The sequence below is a fragment of the Clarias gariepinus genome, chromosome 9, assembly GCF_024256425.1.
Source record: "Clarias gariepinus isolate MV-2021 ecotype Netherlands chromosome 9, CGAR_prim_01v2, whole genome shotgun sequence".
Taxonomy (NCBI): Eukaryota; Metazoa; Chordata; class Actinopteri; order Siluriformes; family Clariidae; genus Clarias; species Clarias gariepinus.
In genome coordinates, this window is record NC_071108.1 from 1,346,296 (window position 1) to 1,367,529 (window position 21,234).

General features: G+C 37.9%; 1 protein-coding gene and 1 pseudogene across 3 annotated transcripts; both read right to left on the bottom strand.

The window, feature by feature from the left end:
* Positions 1–886: 886 nt before the first annotated feature.
* LOC128530383 (UDP-glucuronosyltransferase 2A1-like) lies at positions 887–8,563 on the bottom strand. Of its 3 annotated transcripts, none has more exons than XM_053504301.1 (3): positions 8,396–8,563; positions 2,172–2,835; positions 887–2,069 (listed from the first exon to the last, which is right to left on the bottom strand). In XM_053504301.1, the coding sequence occupies exons 2-3, from the start codon at positions 2,830–2,832 to the stop codon at positions 1,240–1,242; spliced, it is 1,491 nt and encodes a 496-aa protein (XP_053360276.1). In that variant the 5' UTR covers positions 2,833–2,835; positions 8,396–8,563; the 3' UTR covers positions 887–1,239. The 3 variants fall into 3 exon arrangements, with proteins under 3 accessions (XP_053360276.1, XP_053360275.1, XP_053360274.1); XM_053504300.1 differs by having other exon boundaries at positions 887–2,075; XM_053504299.1 differs by having other exon boundaries at positions 887–2,835.
* A 3,394-nt stretch (positions 8,564–11,957) lies between these two features.
* LOC128530053 (UDP-glucuronosyltransferase 2C1-like) lies at positions 11,958–16,102 on the bottom strand (annotated as a pseudogene).
* Between the last annotated feature and the right edge of the window lie 5,132 nt (positions 16,103–21,234).

Here is a 21,234-nt window from a genome sequence, read left to right on the forward strand (position 1 = left end):
TACAAAAGGCAGCATTTTTTATTAAAAGGCTGATAAACGCATATTGTACAGTATATACAACGCGACAGCACGCTCAGTTACTGTAAGCAGTTATTAAAGCAGTTTAAGCAACTTAACTGAATACCATAGGAACAATGGAAACAGCAAGCATGGTGCAGACAGACACAGGGAAATACAAATAACCATTTAACCAAACAGCACTTTAACACAACAGATGCCAAATGTCAAACCACAGAACAAAAGGTTATTTATATAACACTAATTAGTTAACTTGGTTCAGGTGAGTGTTCCCATCACATGACCGAGGTGCATCCTGGAAAGCATAGTTCAAAACCAAAGAAACACAAAAGGAACATAAAACTATGGGCGCATGGCACCCTCTGGTGTTTAACTGTGACATCCACATGTTTAAGACATTAAAAGAGTTCCTGAGAGGGCAGCATTTCAGCATTGAAGCAGGCAGTCTGATCATGGCTCCTGGCCTACTGAATAAAAAATTCTAACTGGATGGCTGGTGAAACACTGGGATAAGTAATGGTACTGAAATGATATTGTAATGTTTTTTTTATTACAGATGTAATATGTACGTATGTATTTAATGTTGGTATTCAGCAGTCACTGTAAACATGTACAGGACATCCATGTTTATCTAAGCTTTTATATCCTCACAAAGATTTTCTTTTTAACAGAGCTGTGATGCTGAATAACATTTATATGAAACATAAAGCTGTTTGTGATTAGGGTAGGAGTGAGGGCTAACGATAGGTTTGCAGATCACATGTCCATATATGGGTATAAAGGAATCCAATAAGGGCCCTAAAAGAGTACTAGGTGGGTCACCATAGCGCACAATAATAATGTAGATTTTTTTTTATTAATGCTTATACATGCTGTCAAGTGAGGTGGACTAGACAAAGTCTCCATGTTTTCAAGTGGGTTTATTAAAATGTCATTGTCAAAATTATTAAAGTGCAAAATACTGCAAATTTGTTTATTAATTTCCCTTTCAATCATCAAATGTAGTTGTAGTTGATACATCAATAACTCAACATTATTCGTTTTTTCATGAAAAACACCTGCCTTTGCCCAAAAACAGAAACCTAAGTTTTTACCATATTATATACTAAAAATTTAATTATAAACAAACTCATCTGTAGATCTGTAAAATGTGACAGTAATAATAGGACAGAACATCAGGAAACATCTGGTGAGTTAAGAGAGGTAAGACAGTTATGGCTCTTATTGTTGTTTGACTTTTCTCTTTCTTTGCAGTTCCTTAAGCAGAAGCTTGCAGCTTAAAGCAAAAATCAGAAATAAGATCATAAACGCACTAAGTATAAAGGCTAAAATGTCCACATTATGATAGGCGTACCAGGGCATCTTATATGACTCTGTACGCAGATGAGCTGCACCTTTATGCCTCATGACAAATTCCAGCCAGAAGATGACGCTGTCCATTGGTTTTATTGGTGTGTCATGATGTAGAGAGGAAATCTCACGCATGTTCTCCATGTAGGGCTGCTTTTCATCCAAAAGGTTTTTGATAGATTCAGTCAGCGTATTAATGTTTAAATCTGTGAGTTCCAGAACTTCAGCTATGCCTTTAGCTTTCAGACGCACCATGTTCTCAAACTGGTCCAGCATTAGTGGTATTGCCAGCATTGGGACTCCATGATAGATGGCCTCGTAGATACTATTGGTTCCTCCATGTGTTATGAAAAGTTTTGTTTTTGGGTGTCCAAGAAGATCATTTTGTGGAATCCAGTCTAAAATTAGTGTGTTGTTACTCACTGTGGAAGGTTTTGGTCCTGCATGTCGCCACACAACCTTCTGCGGTAGACAGGCAAAGGCAGAAGCAAAGATTTCTAATAAATCATGTTCTAAAACTTTAACTCGAGTTCCAAAAGCCATCATGATTACACCATGTTCCCCTGAACTTTGCATGAACATCTCCAAGTCATCAGGCAGAGGACTGGAAGGCTTGCACTGAAATCCCCCGATGTAGACCACGTTTGGCATCGTGGGCCGAGGAAACTCGAATACAAAATCTACTCGCATGAGCCACAGATCTGCACCTTGCATTAGGGACAAGACATCGGTGTTCGGATCAATAAACTCACTGATGATATCCTGATAAGTTGGTTTCAAGAGCATGTGATATGTATACTGACCAATAGCATAATGCAACAAGTTCTTCAGTCGGTCTGTAAAGGTCATTTTGTCATTGAGCTCAGATCCAGCTGTTGGAATGTAAGAAAGTGGAGAGGGTGCGACTGCAAAGTGGGCTTCTTTGTTCATTATCCAGCGAGTGTTAAGCACTATTGGTAAACCCAAGTACGACCCCAACACAATGCCGCTGCCATGAGTTTCGGTGAAAATCATATCAAACTTTGCATTATGGAGATAGTTTATCAATATTTTATCCTCCAAAATGGTTCTTAACATTTCTGCACTCACTCTTCTACTTTGCCCAATAAAGGCAAATAAACATTGATATAGAGCTATGAAGGAAAGAACTGACCATTTACTTTTCCTGCTTTCTGTAGTCTTTTTAAGAAGCGACACCGTTAGTTCAGGTGTATCCAAACTGATGGCTTGAGATACCTTGATGGTCAGTGACTTATAGTGAGGAGCGTGTTCAGGAATCTGTAAACTCATGGAGGAACGCACTACTGTCAGATCATGACCTCGTTTATAGAGTTCATGCAGGATGATGTTCATGTTGAGCCAACGACTTCCTTCTGCTGGATACACAAGGATTTTTCCTGCACTGGTGAAAGAAGTTTGGGTCCACATGAGGGCAGTAATGAGCAAAGTCCAGTGGGGGAACATTGTCTAAAATAAAATACAGGTAGACTTCATCAGATCTCATTAATAGGGTTAATGAATAGAATTCCTATTATTTGCAGTTTGGAAGTGCAGCATGCATCAAACTTTACTACATCCTGGGTCTGTCTGCAAACTTCCACATGCTGAGGAGCAGCAACTGCTTCCAGACATGAATGAAATTACATGACTGTAAGCATATTTAACTCTTTTACACACACTCTCTCTTTTGCTATTGAGCTACACATGGCTCACTTGAAATACCAGTGACCCTGACCCTTCTGCACCCGCCTGATCCATCCTGATGCCCTACTTCTGGTTCTTGCTACTGTATATGGAGACACTCCCTGGAGTGGATGGTCTATTGGTCTCTGTTTATGTATGGTTTATATATGGTGCTTTCCATATTTGCCACACTTAAATGATTGAAATCAAACAAATTTAAATATTAATCATACATAACCCAAATAAATACAAAATACAGTTTTAAACGATGATTTAATTTATTAAGGAAAAAAAGAGAAAAAATATTTTTTCTTCCACTAGGGGTGGTTTGGAGTGCTTAAGTAGCTGGAGCCCAGACAGCTTCCTGGCCTTTATCAGGCAGTGGGGTACATGGTGGCATGAGTGTGGTCTAGCATTATTTATAGAACGATCTGATTGAGGATCCACTGGAAAGTTTGTATGAGGCAGGTCTCACTGATTTGGTTTTTGTGAGCCCGGGGCACTGTGGGAGTTCAGTGGATAGGACATTGCACTTCTGATTAGAAGATTATGAGTTAAAGTTGCAGTACTGCTGGGTCCTTCAGCAAAGCCCTTAACTTTCAATCTCCCTTGTTCTTATTCTGCTTTCTAATATTTGCTACTTCCTGTTCCACAACAGTCACCTCTTCTACTCTTTGTTCTCTTTCGTTTTCCTCATTCATCAACTCTTTAAAGTACTCCTTCCATCTTCCCATTACCCTCCTGGCATCTGTCAGTACATTTCCATCTATACCTTTATCACTCTAACCTGCTGCACATCCTTCCCATCTCCATCTCTCTGCCTTGCCAACCTGTACAGATCCACCTCTCCCTCCTTACTGTCCAGCCTAGCATGGAGCCTAGCCTAGCAAGTCCTCATATGCTCTTTGTTTGGCCTTTGCCACCTCTATCTTAACCTTACGATGCATTTGCCTGTACCCACTTCTTAGCTAGTCTATTTCCCTGTATACACTCCTGGAATTCCTCGTTTCACCACCAAGTCTCCTTGTCCACTTTTGCCTTACCTGATGATACACCAAGTACCCTCCTACCTGCTTCCCTGATCACATTGGCTGTAGTTGTCCAGTCAACTGAAAGCACCTCCTGACCACCCATAGCCTGTCTCAACTCCTCCCTAAAGACTATACAAGATTCTTCCTTTCTCAGCTTCCACCACTTTGTCCTCTGCTCTGCCTTTGTCCTCTTCACCACCAAGGTTATTTTACACACCACCATTCTGTGTTGTCTGGCTACACTCTCCCCTACCAACACTCTGCAGTTACTGATCTCCTTCAGATTACAACGTCAAAACAAGATCTAGTCGACCTGAGTGCTTCTGCCTCCACTCTTATATGTCATCCTATGTTCCTGTGTCTTCTGGAAGAAATTATTTACTACTGCCATTTCCATCCTCTTTGCAAAGTCCACCACCATATGTCCTTCTACATTCCTGTCCTGAAGACCAAACCTGCTCATCACATTTTCATCACCTCTGTTCCCTTCCCCAACATGTCCATTGAAGTCTGCACCAATCACCACTCTTTCACCTCTGGGGATGCTCTGCATCATTTCATCTAACTCACTCCAGTACTTCTTCTTCTTTTCTTACTACACATCCTATCTGTGAGGCATAACTACTAACAACATTAAACATCACCCCTTTAATATCCAGCTTCAGACTCATCACCCTATCTGATACTCTCTTCACCTCTAGAACATTCCTAACAAACTCCTCCATCAGAATAACTCCTACTCCATTTCTTTTCCTATCCACACCATGGTAAAACTATTTGAACCCTGATCCTAAGCTTCTAGCCTTGCTACCTTTCCACCTGGTCTCCTGGACACACAGTATATCCACCTTCCTTCTCTGCATCATATCAACCAACTCTCTTCCCTTCCCTGTCATTGTCCCAACATTTAAAGTCCCTACTATCACTCCTAAACTCTTGCCTTTCTTTTTCTCTCTCTGCTTTCGAACACGCCTTCCTCCTCTCCTTTTTTGACCAACAGTAATGCCAAGTTTGTTAGTTATTTAACAATATTTTGTTTATCTTAACAAGGTTCTTTTTAAATCAAATTCTTGGGGTCTCTTAAAGCCCCAGTTTACTAATTAATCACTGCATGTGTTATTGTACAATTTACTCAGTTAACAATATTACAAAAATTGATTTTATAAAATGATTTAATTATATGTAAAATAAATTCTGTAACACTTCATCTTAAAAATTAAATAATAAAACTGACTAAACTTTTTATAACCCAAGTCCAGCTAAAGTTATTAAAGTATTTTCTCACTTGTTTTTGCCCTTTTATTTTATTTTGTATTTTTTATAACTTTTGTTTACTGACACTTCAGTCCGAACTCATTGGGCTTGTTTTTATTTTTGATGGTTTTAAAATGCATAAATGTTATTATTCTTTTTATATATATATATATATATATATATATATATATATATATATATATATTTTTTTTTTTTTTTTTTTTTTAGTTTGTTTCCAATTTAAAGAAGAAACAGGATTGTCACTAAACAATAAATCTCATGCATTTAACTATATATATTCCTTAGATTTAATTTGCAGCTTACAATATTTTACAGAAAATATTATTATTATTATTATTATTATTATTATTATTATTATTGGAATTTTATTTCAATGTCTGTTCATTTACCTTTGCATAAGTTCAATAGAGTCAAATGCATTAAGGAACAATAGTGTTTGCATTTTAAATCGACCTTTTGGTGAGAATTAGATTATCATTCTAGTAGAAAAATTTGTTTGTGAACTTCTTATTTCATATTCGTGTGCAAAGGTCCTTGAAGAAATTAAAATAAATAAGTTAATTTGTATAACATTGTAAGGAGTCAGGAGAAATTCAGGAACAGGAGAAATTCAGGCAGTGTTAAATGTAAAGTCCTTTAAACACTAAACAAGAAAAGCTGGAACTAAAGTTTAAAACATCTGGTAAATTGAGAGACGCAAGACTGTTACAGCTCCTAGTGCAGTTTGACTTTTCTCTTTCTTTCTCTTTTTCGAATTTTTTTCTGTTATTTGCTCAAAGTAGGAGCAGTTTAGGATACATTTCACTGCGTGTTGCACCTGTATAACTATGCATGGGACAAATAACGAATCTTGAATCTTTGCCGTGCTTAAGCTTGCCGCTTAGACCAAAAATCAGAAATGAGATCATGAACAAACTGAGAATGAAAGCTAAAATGTCCAAATTATAATAGGCAAACCAGGGCATCTTATACCACTCTGTCTGGAAATGAGCTTTATGCCTCATGACAAATTCCAGCACAAATTCTATCCTGATGCTTTATTTGTCATTTTTATTTTTCTAAAGCTGCATTGCAATAAAATATATTGAATTAACTTGAATTGAATTTGACTGAAAAATGAGATATCATGTGATATTTACATGGGATGCTTATTGTTATTCTTCTTGTAAGAAGGGCTAAAGCATCCTGATGCATGCCCCCCTTCTACCCTAAAAGATGGTGGGAACAGTCGAGCAGGGCTAGAGGATCAGAGGTAGTGTGGTGCACTGCAGGGTGTGGTAAATGATTTGGGGGAATGGGTGGGGTTGGCGTTGTAGACCAGCATTAGTGCTTTAATTGTGATTACTATACACTATATTGGCAAAAGTATTTACTCCCCCATCCAAATAATTAAATTCAGGTGTTCCAATCACTTTCATGGTTACAGGTGTATAAAATCAAGCACCTAGGCATGCAGAGCACTTCTACAAATATTTGTGAAAGAATAGGTCACTTTTCGGAGCTCAGTGAATTCCAGCGTGGTACTGTAATAGGATGCCACCTGTGCAATAAGTCCGGTTGTGAAATTTCCTAGCTACAAACCTCCAAACTTCATGTGGCTTTCAGATTATCTCAAGAACAGTGGGTAGAGAGCTTCATGGAATGGGTTTCCATGGCCGAGCAGCTGCATCCAAGCCTTACTGTACATCACAAAGTGCAATGCACAGCATCGGGTGCAGTGGTGCAAAGATTATCAGAGGTACTGACTCTAAAGCAGCAGGAAAAAATGTCAAAAACTTACATAAACACACACCTAAACCTTGTGGAAAGCTGTTATGCACACTCAATCTGCGACCGGCAGTAGGACCTGGAAGTAATGCAGTTGAGAACCAGGAAGTATAAGAGGAGTAAACAAATCATAGCACATCGCTCAGTCATTGGGTTCGCCTATTCGTGACTAACAAACTCCTTTCTTGGTTTTGCTTTCGTATTGAGTGTGTCTTTATAACCCAGGTTAGTTCTTGACAAAAGCCTTCCCAGAAGAGTTGAAGCTGTTATAGCTGGAAAAAGGGTGGCCGGGCAGTAAAGTTTAGAAATACATTTGTTTAGTTAAACTAACCAGCTTTTCTCTCTGTTTTTTTTTTTTAGTTTTGAGTTTATAGTTTTATAAACTGCCATTTCTCCCATACCTGATATTTGTGTTTTTTATATTATTACTGCTCTCTATTTAAACCTAAATCTTATAATCAGTTTATTATTAAGCTTACCCTTTGATCATGGGTTATCATTAATAACCTTCTGCATATTATTTCTGGACCCTTTGCCCTGCCTTAACCTTTCTGGATAATGTTTTAATTATCCTGCGAAATGAAGCTTTATTCTCTACTTTAATCATGTTTAACTACAATTAAGTGTACAATTTACACTTTAAGTCAAAGTAAAAAGGCCTTTTTATTTTCAGAACTCTGTCATTTTTGTCACTTCTTAAAATGTTATTAATCCGCATGCCATACATGTAAACATATTAAAACAAAAAGAGCTGAAATCCTGGTGCTTTCATGGTGCTTTGTTATTTTGATGAATTGTTAGCAATTATTTAAAAAATCCTTATATTTCTAAGTTAAAGATGAAATAAAAACACAGCAAACATTTAAATTATACAACAAAATTACACAAACACACACACACACACAGATATGTATACAATGTATATATGTATACAGTGGAACCATAAATTGAGAGCACAATTTGTTTAAAAAGTGTGCTTGTATATTAAAAAAAACTTGTATGTCAAAGCGAATTTCTTGTAAATAAAATTATTTATTTATAAGAAATGATGGAAACGCAGACAACCCCAAAATATATTTATTTAATAAGTGAATATATGCCAATATATATATATATATATATATATATATATATATATATATATATATATATATATATATTAACCTTTAATTGTAATGCAATTGCAATTTAGTAAGTCTTATTTAACAGTGCAGTGGCCTGACTCGACACACCTGCTCCTATAACATGCTGTAAATTAAGAAAAGTTTTACCTGCTGTGTGTAAGAATGTGAAAAACCTGTTTGCTGTATGTTCTTCTTTGGTCATCAGTAAGTGCTGAAACAGACAGTACAGTATGTGTGTGTCTGCATAGTTTGTGTGTCAGAGTGGGACAAAAAATACTAAAATGCTTATCTATAAAAAAATCAAGATTATCATTAAACAGAACATGTGATTAAACATTACTGATTCTGGTCTTCATTTTAAAAGTGTGCGGTTAAATAACACCCTGACTAATGAATCATCCACAGTCTGAGTGTGCAGTGTAGAAACATTACAGAAAACACTGACAAATAAAACAGATTTCTTCATGCAATGCATTTTTTGCATTGTTTTTTTGTTGTAAAATCACTAATTTCATTTAAAAACTAAAAACAATTTTTAAAAAATGCATATTTAAGACAGTATCAATATTCCTTTAAAATAATAAGATTTCCCAGCAAGTCTGCTGTAAAATACACCTCTTTATGAAGTTCGTTACAAAAAACAGTATAATTTGATAATGTGACCAGTAACCAGTGTCAAATCTAATGTTTACATAAGCTCTTTAAAATATATACCTGTGGCACAGATGTTACACAGACATTATACATTTGGAAAAGTCATGCAAAAAAAGGCAGTAACATTATTAAGATTTAAAGCGCTGGGTATAAAAAAAAATCATGATGTTTCATAGAAGTTAGATTAGTTCTAATTGGTTGTTGGGAACAGTGGTGATCAGTGACAGTCTCTACTTTTTAAATATTTTTAACTAGTCTTTAAAGGTAACATTTGACACCTTCTAAAGACTATTTAAAAAGAGGCAGTGACAAAAACTGATCACAACTAATCCCAACAACTAATCACTAATCACACACTTTATTTTAAACTTTCCTCTTTACTTTTTAACTCCAGACTACCACTGCTGCTTTTAGTCTGCATTACAACTAAATAAATTATAATTTATTATTTTTTATCCTGATATAGATCTTTTTTATTCTGTCCTCATCATCTACAAAAAAAAAAAAAAAATTCTACCTTGATGCAACAAGATCTAAATGATCTTGGAGATTTAATGAATAAGAGAGCGACCTCATCTCCAAACATCGACCAGCTTCTTTTTTTAAAAAAGCCATGAGCGCTGTGTTCTACATTGTACTGACCACAGGATTTTATGGTACTTAAGGTCATCATTATGGAAAATATGCAGTTGGTAAGCAAGTCTATTGAAGACTGTTTAATTATTATAGATGAGATTCACACGGTGAAGTTATTATATTGCAGAGGAAATCTTTAGCCCCACCCCACCTCCTTATAAAGATTACATAAACACATACACAATATTGCCAAAGGTATTCACTAGTTTGCCATCCAAGTCCAAATCCATAGGGTTTAATATGTTGTCCCACCATTTGCAGCTATAATAGTGTGCATTTAAAGTATATGAGAAGGCCAGACTCTGAGTCTTCGCTCCAATTCATCCCAGAGGTATTCTATCAGGTTAGGGTCAGGACTTTGTGCAGGTCATGCAATTTCTTCCACACCAAACTTGCCTATCCATGTCTTTATAGACTTGCTTTGTGCACTGGTGCACAGGCAAGAAGAAGTTATCTCCAAGCTGTTCCCAAAAAGTATGAAATTGTCCACAATGTCTTAATGCTGAAGCGTTAAGTTTTTCCTTTCACTAGAAGTAGTTGGCCAAGTCAAACTCCAGAAAAACAACCCCCACACCAGTGGACATGACTGCGTACCAGTGCACAAAGCAAGGTCCATAAAGAGATGGATGACCTGAATGGGAACTTTAACTGGCCTGCACAGAATGCAGAACACCTTTGGGATGAAAAGCAGCCCTACATGGAAAACATGCATAGGATTTTCTTTCTACATCATGACACACCAATAAAACTGCTGGACAATCTTATATGATCAAGATGGTGGCGTGTTCACAATGTGAGTCTCAGCATCTCTCAGGTTTTTCGTTTTTGCGTTTTCATTCCTTGCCAGGTTGTTTACTCAGAACACCTTTGCTTTTACATCCTACTGCAGGCAAGAACTATTAGACATCGGATTACGCCAAGGCGACAGTGCAAACCACTACACCATCGTGTTTGCTACACAATCGTTGTTGTAACAATTACGCTTAAAACCTTTAATTACTTTACAAAGCAGGAAACTATTTAAACTTAGGTAAAACCATTAAATATGTAAATGCTGTTGGACTATGTTTTATTATAAATAACCACAGTGAATTTATTCAGAAATTCTGTGAGAGCATCATTTTATCACACTAGCTGGGAGCATTGCTAAGCATTTAGATTTAACTAACACGATTCAACGAACGATTCCGACGAGGCATGGGCCAAACTCAATGACTGAGCAAGATGCTATGGTTTCTTTACTCCTTTTATACTTCCTGGTTCGCGACCGCTTAACTTCCGGGTCCTAGTGCCGGTCGCGTTCCAAGTGTGCATGACAGTTAGAACTATTAAGAGTACTTTTATACTAGTTGATGAATAACAAACCTAAATCAAATCATAAAAACTCATCAAAATCTATTTAATACTTGGACATCAGCACGATCCCATGCATTTTTTAACAGCAAAATATACATTGTCAAATATACAAATGTCAGGGTGGACATATTTGGGCATTTTAGGCAGAAACCTAAACATATAGTTTATAGAGGGCTTTTATTACAATGTTTCACAGAAAAGTATGATTTTATCACACACATGTTAAAATTATGTATGTCCTCTGTCCTGCATTGTGGTATTTACGTGCACACTGCACAGGGGTGTCAAATATGTTTATGGACATGGACATGAGGCGAGGTCTTACAGAAAAGGGGTAATTGTATTTAGGGAAGGAAAGGGTTAAAGGAGGAAGAAAGGGAAAAAGGGAAGGAAAGGTGTGCACGTGCAAGTCTGGTGGGCAGTGGCCCGCTGCCTTGTGGACACAGGCTGGTGAGCGGTGGCGGCAAGTAGCGCAAGTTCGCGACTGTCCTCGCTGCGGTCATCAAAGGGCAGAACACCATTCATGACTTTAAAGTCCCTGAGGTGCATTCCATTGCCCCACTTCCATTCCAGTGCCACTCTTCCTTCGTGTCCCCGTGTCCACCGCACGTGTTCAGCGACTTCTTTTACTTCCACACCGATAACCCAACAGACCCCAAGCTACACTCCACGCTGTGTTTTATAGTGCAGGAAGTGTAGTAGTGTAGTAGTGCATATGCACTAGTTTTCTATTTTTATAAAGTCTAGACAGATATTATTCAGACAAAATAATGTTTGTGTGTGTAATGATCTGTGTCCTTATAACTCTGGATATTTTTTTACACAAATGGAACCATACAATATAAATTATGTTTTAGCATCCCCACAGCCACTCCCATTCTTAGGACTTTCAGCTATTACCTATTCTTTAAATGATTACATAATTTTTCTAGTTATTTCTTACTGCAAGATGAATGAAAAACCAAAACTGGCTTTCCATTTTAAAATCCCAATTAGCATGCGTTTTTCATTCTGTCAAAATAAAACTTATGAGTTAAGATAGCTAAGACTGTTACAGCTCTTATTATGGTTTGATATTTCTCTTTCTTTGCAGCGCCTTAAACATAGGTTTGCAGGCCAGTCCAAAAATGAGAATGAGATCATAAACACTGAATATAAAAGCTAAAATGTCCACATTATAATAGGCAAACCAGGGCATCTTATACGACTCTGTACCCAGATGAGCTGCACCTTTATGCCTTATGACAACTTCTAGCCAGAAGATGATTCTGTACATTGATTTTATCGGTGTGTCGTGATATAGAGAGGAAATCTTACGCATGTTTTCCAGGTAGGGCTGCTTTTTATTCAAGATGTTTTTAACAGACCCAGTAAGTGTATTAACATTTAAGTCTGTAAGCTCCAGAACTTTAGCTATGCCTTTAGCTTTCAGACGCACCATTTTCTCAAACTGGTCCAGCATTAAGACTCCATAATGGATGGCCTCATAGATACTATTTGTTCCTCCATGTGTTATGAAAAGTTTTGTTTTTGGGTGTCCAAGAAGATTATTTTGTGGAATCCAGTCTAAAATTAGATGTGTTCTTGCTCACTGTGGAAGGTTTTAGTCCTGCTTGTCTCCACATAACCTTCCGAGGTAGATGAGCAAAAGCAGAGGCAAAGACTTTTTATACAGATGCTACTCATGCAGTATTCTGGTTTTACCGCCACGCCTCACGGTGGCGTCATTTGGGTTGAGTGGCGCTATTTAACTATAGACTGACACCTCGGGCATCAGTTCATTTTTTCAAGGATTAATGAGCCGCGCTTCGTTAGAGCTGCACATAGTAGCAGATAAAATCAAGTGAAACATTGTAGTTAAACGAATTGATAATCACAGTATTGAAATTACAGTACGAATGTAGAATTTCAATTAAATTAAACCTTATTAGGATCGAATTTAAGCAAAGTAAACGTTAATACAGTGAGCCTTTAGATTTTATCATGTGTAATTAGAAAAGCTACGCATGTTTGTTTTTTGTCATCTTATATTTTGTGTTCTTTAAATTTTTAGTAGATTTATTACCTGAAAAAACAAAAATAAATTACCATAAAATTTCTAACATTGTCAGGCCGTGCTACTGCGTCAGCAAATGTCGATGTGTTTTTGCGTTATTTTAAGAATTAAATGCAGTAGGCTGTTATAATCATCATAATGTTCTTTAATAAATAATAAAAACATTTTAACAAATTACATTTTCACATCCCAGCACCCCCGTTGTGCTGTACCACCGCCGGAAAAAACCTTATAAAATACAAGTGAAACATTAAACGAATTTATCATCACAGTACTAAAATTACAGTACAAATTTAGAACTTAAATATGGGCATTTCTTAGTTCCATCGAATTTAAGCAAAGTTAATGTTAACACAGTGAGCCTTTATATTTTATCATGTGTAACACTCGCGTAGCCAGAAAACTCTGGCTGTGTGTATCAGGAAAAGTGGGTGAGTCACAGGTGTTGTCAGATTAATGGGCAAAAACAATATAATAAACCTATATAAGCTACATAGCCTCTAAAAGACTTTACTTTTATTTAAGTGCACGCACAATGACGACAAAACGTTATGATGTTGTAAAATAATGAAAGCAAACATGGATACAGCGCTATCCCGTAACGGTTTCTGTGAACTTGAGCGCATCAAAAAATGTGTATTTTCTCCGTGTATACTCGCCTCACAGACGTGAAAAATATATACTTACAGAGCAAAATGTCTGCTTTTATATAAACTAATGGAAAAAATCAGCTCATGTAATTTGTATAAAACGTGGATTACTACAGCGCATCCACTCACAGCCGAAACGAAAAGACATCAACTTATCAATGAATTATTAAAATGGACAGTCAGTTTCCTTGCTGTTTTCCCCAACGCATTTATAATCATTAGTCTAGTTCTGTCAGTGCGGTGTTTCTTATCCCCACTCCCGTTAAAACGGTGTATTTAGAGGCTCGCCCGCGAGAGGTTGTGCGCGCGCTACACAGCTAAAACATATTTGTATATTATGACTGAGATAAGGCATCAGCGTGCGTTTCGCACAGCGCCGCAAAGACAGCGCTTATTTAACACGTATAAATGTGTGTTTGTTATATTTCTGGGAAAGAGAAATCTCTTATAAATGTCTCATATCGGTGCGCGCGTTCATCTGACAAGCGCGCGTCGCTGGATCACGCGAACATTTTACATTCACTAAAAGGCTTATTCATAACCACATTTCGGTCATTCACACACATGCATTGTGCTTCGTTTCATAAAGAGAGGCGACATATACTTGATTAAACACTGCGATGTGAACAGCTTTAATTATTAATAAAAAAAAAATTATTAAAGGGTGGACAAAAACAGCAAAAAGAACAATATTATTTTACTTTTAATAATTATTATTATGTTATTAAATGATCATTTGAAACTGAAGCGCTCCGTGTAGATTCATGCCACGAGTCATTTTATCATACAAAGATTATTACGTTGTGCTCGGACCACTAATCGTCTGTGGATTCCAAAATTTACATTTTTACCATATTGACAGTTTAATTGACAGTTTTTTTTAATCACTGTAATGAAAGAGATAGAAAGTTTCCTTATCATAACATGCCTTGTATTGGTTTTTAATCGCTCGATACACAACCATCTGTAATAAAGCGGCTCACATCGGCGTGCGTTTCAACATGTATAAATGTGTGTTTGTTATATTTCTGGCAAAGAGAAATCTCCTCTAAATCTCTCATATCATCTGACTTTAGCAGTCTTTGGTTGTAGTGTAACAGTGGTCTAGTGTGCTTTAGCCCGTGTTCGGGCAGGGGATGTGCTGATAAAAGTTTGATGTTGTGCCTGGTGCTGTGTGAGTGCCTCATGCAGCTCGCATAAGCCAGTGTCCGTGTCCGCTTTTGGTGGTAAATAAACAGCGCTAATTATAACTGATGTAAACTCCCGAGGAAGGTAAAAAGGATGACATTTGATGGTCAATAGTTCCAGGTTGGTTTTGCAGGATCCTGCGATCCAAGTTTTCCCTCCAGCCAATGCCTCCACTCCTCCAGAGCTAGCTTGATAGTTAGTAGTTCTCGCCTGCCTACATCGTAGTTTCTCTTGCCGGGAGTAGAATGAACAGGGATGAAGTTTTTTGTCCTGTGAGGACCTCTGGCACAGGATCCCTTCAATGCCGGTGTTGGAAGCGTTAACATTCATTACAAACTGACAGGATGGGTCTGGGATGATGAGTATGGGAGCTAAAATGAACCTTCTCTTGAGGTCAAAGGCTTTCTCCTTGTTCCAGCAAAAGTGTGTCTTGGAGGAGGTCAGAGAGGTTAGAGGAGCTGTAGCCCTGAATGAAACAACAACAAAAGTTGGCAAAGCCCAGAATATGTTTGAGGTCTCATCACGAGGCCGGGGTTGGCCAGTTGGAGACTGCCTGAACCTTGGCCGGTTCCATCTCAAGCCGCGAGGGGAAGATGACAAAACCTAGGAAGGTAGTGGACGTTGTGTAAAACTCTCACCTCTCTGCTTTAATGTACAAACTGTTCTCCAATTGTCTCTGTAATACCTGGCGAATGATGCATCGGTGCTCCACCAAGTCATGAAAAAAAAAACTCCGTCCAGATAGACAAATACAAACAAGTTCAAGAAGTCTCTGAGCACATAGTTGATAAGACTCTGGAAAACGGCAGGTGCGTTAGTGAGTCCGAAGGGGACCACCAAATATTTATAGTGTCCAGTCAGGGTTTTATTCCACTAATCTCTTCCTCATTTGGACGAGATGATAGGCATTGCATAAATCTAATTTTGTGAAGAGAAGTTCTAATTTCCCTGGAAAAGTTTAAAGGCAAAAGACATAAGCCGTAAGGGGTAGCAGTTCCTGATTGTTATCTCATTAAGGCCTCTATAAACCTCTTGATAATAAAGAAACCCCGCCACGCTGGAGGAGGAGGATAACCGAATTATACCAGCAGCGAGTGACTCTGTGATGCTCTTGTTCATGACTTCTTGTTCTTGGCATGTCAATGAGTATAGCTGGCCCTTTGGAGGAGAGGTGCCTGGAAGGAGGTCAATGGGACAGTCATATAGTCGAGGAGGAGGGAGTGAAATGGGAGGTCTGGAGGTTCCTCGTGGGTAACCGGAGTGGGGGAATGAGAGAGGGCTGAGTGAAGGCAGGACGAACACGAGGGGCTCCATCCAGTGATGACATGCTTAGCCCAGTAGACCTGTACACCATGAACGCTAGCCAGGGAACACCAAGAACTACAGCAGCGTGGGACGTCTCAGAGTGGTTCTCTAAAACTCTAAGCGGAAGGGTTTGGCACGGGATTGCTGGCAGGGGACTTCCATCTAGGGCCTGAAAAGAGAGTAAAGGTTTCACCGGCAAACAAGGGGCTTTCAGTGCCCTAACTTTGGAAGCGCTGATCAGGGTACGGTCATAACCAGAGTTAACGAGTGCCTGTGTGTGGTGAGCTTGGTCGCTGATAATCAAAGTGACAGGGTGATGGGGCGTGGTTTTGGGATCCTGTCTAAAGGAGAGCTCTCTAATGCTCCCAGTCTGACTAAAAGACACCTCCTTTTAACGGACAGTACTTGAGTAAATGCCCGGAAGAGCCACGGTAGAAGCAGGCCCTTTGCAGTTGGCACCGCCTCTCTCATTTTCTGAGACACGAGTCCTGTTTAACTGCATGCGCTTCTCCTAATCAGTTTGTCTTGGAGGGGAGAATACGTGGGCTGTCTTGGGAGATCATCTCCTAGAGGGAGGCGATCTCCTGAAAGCTCGTCTCGTGTGGAAGCACGAGTCAACAACTGACCGGCAAGATTAGTGGGTAGCTCTTGGGAGACGAGTTTGTCTTTGACTGCTTCTGACAAGTCCTCGAAAAAGTCATCCAATAGGGCTGTTATTTCATCCACCCAAGGCGGCCAGGGTCCAAAATTCAATGGCGTAATTATAAGCGAAGCATGACCCTTGGCGAAGCCTTAACAATCTGGTTCTGGCCTCCCTGCCGACATGGGGGTGGTTGAACACACTTTTTATCTCCTTGGAGAACACCTTGAATTTATTACAACATGGATTGCGGGCATTCCAGAAAGCTGTGCTCCACTCTCGGACTCTACCTGTAAGAAGAACGATAACAAAGGCCACCCGCGACTGCTCTGAGGCAAAGGTGGAGGGTAAGAGCATAATTTCAAAAGCTATGAGGTCCGTCAGCGAGGGCGTTGGGACAAAATGTTAAGCGGGGCCGTAATTGAGGAAACAAAAGCGAGAGTTCAAAGCCGTTAAATCCGAGCGAAGCAACAATTTCAATTTGTTAAAGGGGAAGCAAGTAAACAAAATAAACAAAACAAAATCTGCAAGGTAAAAAAAACATGAACCAAAACGCGAGAAAATTGAGGCAAAACAACACGTAGCGTCCTGCAACTACTTATCCACTGTATTCTTTAAATAATTAAATATTGTTTCTAATAATTTCTAACAGAAATATGAACAAAAATACAAGCTGGCTTTACATTCTAAGATCACAATTTGCATGTTTTTCACCTTCTGTTAAAATAAGAAAATTTAAATGCTGTAAATTTAAAATGTAACAGTAATAATAGGACAGAACATCAAAAAACATCAGATGAGTTGAGGTGGGTAAGATTGTTACAGCTCTTATTGTTGTTTGACTTTTTCTTTGCAGTGCCTTAAACATAAGCTTGCAGCTCAGACCAAAAATCAGAAATGAGATCATAAACACACTGCGTATAAAAAGCTAAAATGTTCACATTATAATAGGCGTCCCGGGCATCTTATACGCAGATGAGCTGCACCTTAAAGTGACCCTATTATGCCATTTTAAAGGTTGCTAATATTGCTTTATGAGTCTCTTAAAACAGGTTTACATGTATGCAAGGTCAAAAAACACCTAAGTTTTCTCCAAAAATAGATTTAATTTTAACCCATTTCTAAATGATTCGTTAACGACTCGTGTGAAGCAGTTCAAAGAATCAGTGTTTCACAAGCACGTGTGAGCTGACTCTTTTTTAATAGACAAAAACTAAATTTATTGTGCACTGTTGGCGTCACAACTTTGCAGATGGTTTATGTTCACATATAGCTACATGACACACTGCATGAAAGATCATATTTGAAAATGCATAATAGGGGCACTTTATTATAAGAATGAAATGCAGTAGGCTGTTATGATCATCATAATTTTCTTTAATAATAAATAATAACCCCCGTTACACTGTACCACCACTGGCAAAACCTTATGAAATACAAGTGAAACCTTAAACGAATTTACAATCACAGTATTAAAATTACAGTACAGATTTAGAATTTAAATTAAATATAGGCGTTTTTCCTATTTGCATCGAATTTAAGCAAATTAAATGTATACCGTTATATCTAGCCTTTAGATTGTATCAGGTGTAACACTGGCATATAGGCAAAAATTGCCGGTTTAATGTTTAAAAAAGATAGCCTTTATAAGACTCCACTTTTATTTAAGTGCACTCACAATGACGCAGAAACGTTATGATTTTCTAAATTAATGAAAACAAACAGGGAGCGCTGTTCTGTATTGTTTTCGGTGAACTTGAGCGCGTCAGAAAATGAACCGAAACTACTTTTATGTAAACGAATGGAAAACAATTTTAGATGTCTAATTTTAGACAATGTAATCCGTAATTTAAGTAAATTATGGGCGCGTCCACTGGTGCAGAGACGACGAGATGACATGATCACCTTCATCACAGCCGAAACCTAAAAAAATCACCTAATCATCTATTTTTAACGATGACATATAAAAATGGTTAGAGTCAGTCTGCTTGCTGTTTTTCCCGACGCATTCATGATCATTAGTCTACTTCTGCCGGTGCACTCTGAAAAACTTTATGTGGTTGAGCGCTGATTAGACTACTGTAGCAGATTTCACTTACATTCGATGTGATTCATCTAACTCTCTCCAGTTACAGGCTGTTCTGAGAGAGCAGGTGCGACCAGTCCACTATTAATGATGTCACTCCCGGATTAACCAAAAAAATCAACAGAAAAAGTACCTATTTCTCTCCTGTTCCATAAGGTAAACAAATAAAGATCATAGAATTAAAATAAAATAATATGAACATATGTTTGCCTACTGAAACTATTTCAATCATTAAACAAAAGAAATAAAAAAAAGTTTGCTGGAACAGTTACATAAAGAACTTACAACATTACACTACGTAGGAAATTAAAGAGGAGGATCACAATGCCGAATTAAAATCCCGGAGCCCAAACCTCATTTAAATTAAATTAACAAATATTATAAGTAAAAAACAATAGCCCACGTTTAGAAAACGTTTATAATTTTTTTCCGACATGAATCGGCCCGGTGTTATGCGCAGAGCGCCGGGAGATTTCCTGAAGCTCTGCAGATTCAAGATTCAAATAACTTTATTAATCTCAGAGGGAAATTGCTTAAATGGTTGGGGCATTTTCTCTAAATAGACGCTATCTTTAATAACCGATGGAGATTTTGAGCTGTATACACATGCATTCTTGCCTAAGCAACTCTTAAAACTACACTTGTGACCCAATAACAGTAATATTTCAAACATTTTGCAGGCTGCCGTTTGGAGAAACGAGAGAATAATGAATAAATCAGTTGTTGGGTCAAAATAACCCAACCAGGTGTTCATTTGGAAATGACCCACTACATCTCATATGAGCCAACATGAGCAACACAACGTGTTTAAAGTACCTAAAATAAACCAGAACTTAAATAACAATAAACAGATACAGAAATACGCTATTTAACCGTTTATACTTTGTACAAATATAACTGTCAGCTAGTGAACTTAATCCAAACAACATTAAACCAATGTTTTTTTGTTTTTTTTTACTCATTATTGTACAGTAAATATAAATAGATCTGGTTTAGATATTTCATGTTCGTTGTGTAAAGTACTCAGAAGTGGAAATTACCATCACTATTGTATTTCTTTGATACATTTTTTTATGACTAAAACTGCGGCGAGTAAAAATGTCACTTTGCGCCACCCGGCGGTTATTTCATGAATGACTTTGAAATGCAACTGATTTATTTTCGGCCACTGTCGTTTTGCCGGGGCAGTGGCGGTAATAGCCATTCCAATTGGGTACCATCTGTATTTACTTTTTCTGCTTTCTGTAGTCTTCTTAAGAAGCGACAAAATTTGATCGGGTGTATCCAAATTGATAGTTTGAGAAACCTGGATGGTCAGTGATTTGTAGTAAGGAGCGTGTTCAGGAATCTGTAAACTTATGGAGGAACACAATACTGTTGGATAGACAAGTATCTTTCCTGCACTGGTGAAAAAAATTTGTTTTCATAGGAGAGTAGCCATGAGTAATGTCTAGTGGAGGAACAATGTCTGAAATAAAATACAGGTTAAATTCATTAGATTTTATTAAAAGTGGTAATGAACAGAATCCTTATTATTTGCGATCTGGAAGTGTAACATGCAGTAAAATTAAACATTTCTACAGGTCCTGGACCCATCTACAACCTTCTACATACTGAGTTACTTAACACATGGGAATTGTAAATCTAGGCTGAGGAAAAGTAACACTGGGTCTATTATATGAGCTTCTTTAAAGTCCCCCTAAAGACCTTTATATCTTGGCAAAGTGACTTGCTAAGTGCTAAGGACCTTCTGAAGCCACATGAGGTCACCAGTCAAAGTTCAGAGAGAAGTATAATAGTTGAATGTGGGATTCTGGTAGACAATTCTAAGTTCTAAATAGGCTTAGGAACAGCTGGTTGGCTCCTTTTTCTTGCAGTTTTGTGATGGGACATGGAAGAAATCTAGTTTACAGAAGTTGTGTAGATTTGTAAAGGGCCCACAGTCTAGTATTTTTCTAGAAAAAAATATTTATCCTAATACCTATGCACACGAATAACATTCGTGAACTTTCAGTCAGGATTTACGCCTCATCATCACACAGAGACTGCGCTGGTTAAAATGGTAAATTATCTCCTACTTGCCTCTGATCAGACTTGGTCTCTTTGCTTGTGTTGCTTGACACAACGTTCATAATATTCTCCTTGAGAGTTAAAGGAAAGGCCCTCTTCTGTCTCAGGTCTTATTTAAAGGAGCAGATCTGGGCACATCTGGTCTGTTTCTGTCTATCTGTCCGTTCTTGTATCCATTCCTCTTTGCATCCAGAGAGTGCATGAGTGTGGTGCGCTGCTGGGTGTGATAAGTAATTTGATGTTAAGGGGGATTTTAGATTTGTAGACCAGTATTAGGGCTGTGAATGTGATATACGCATCTAGATGATCTGGACACCACATTGTTCACTGTAATAAAAGATAAAT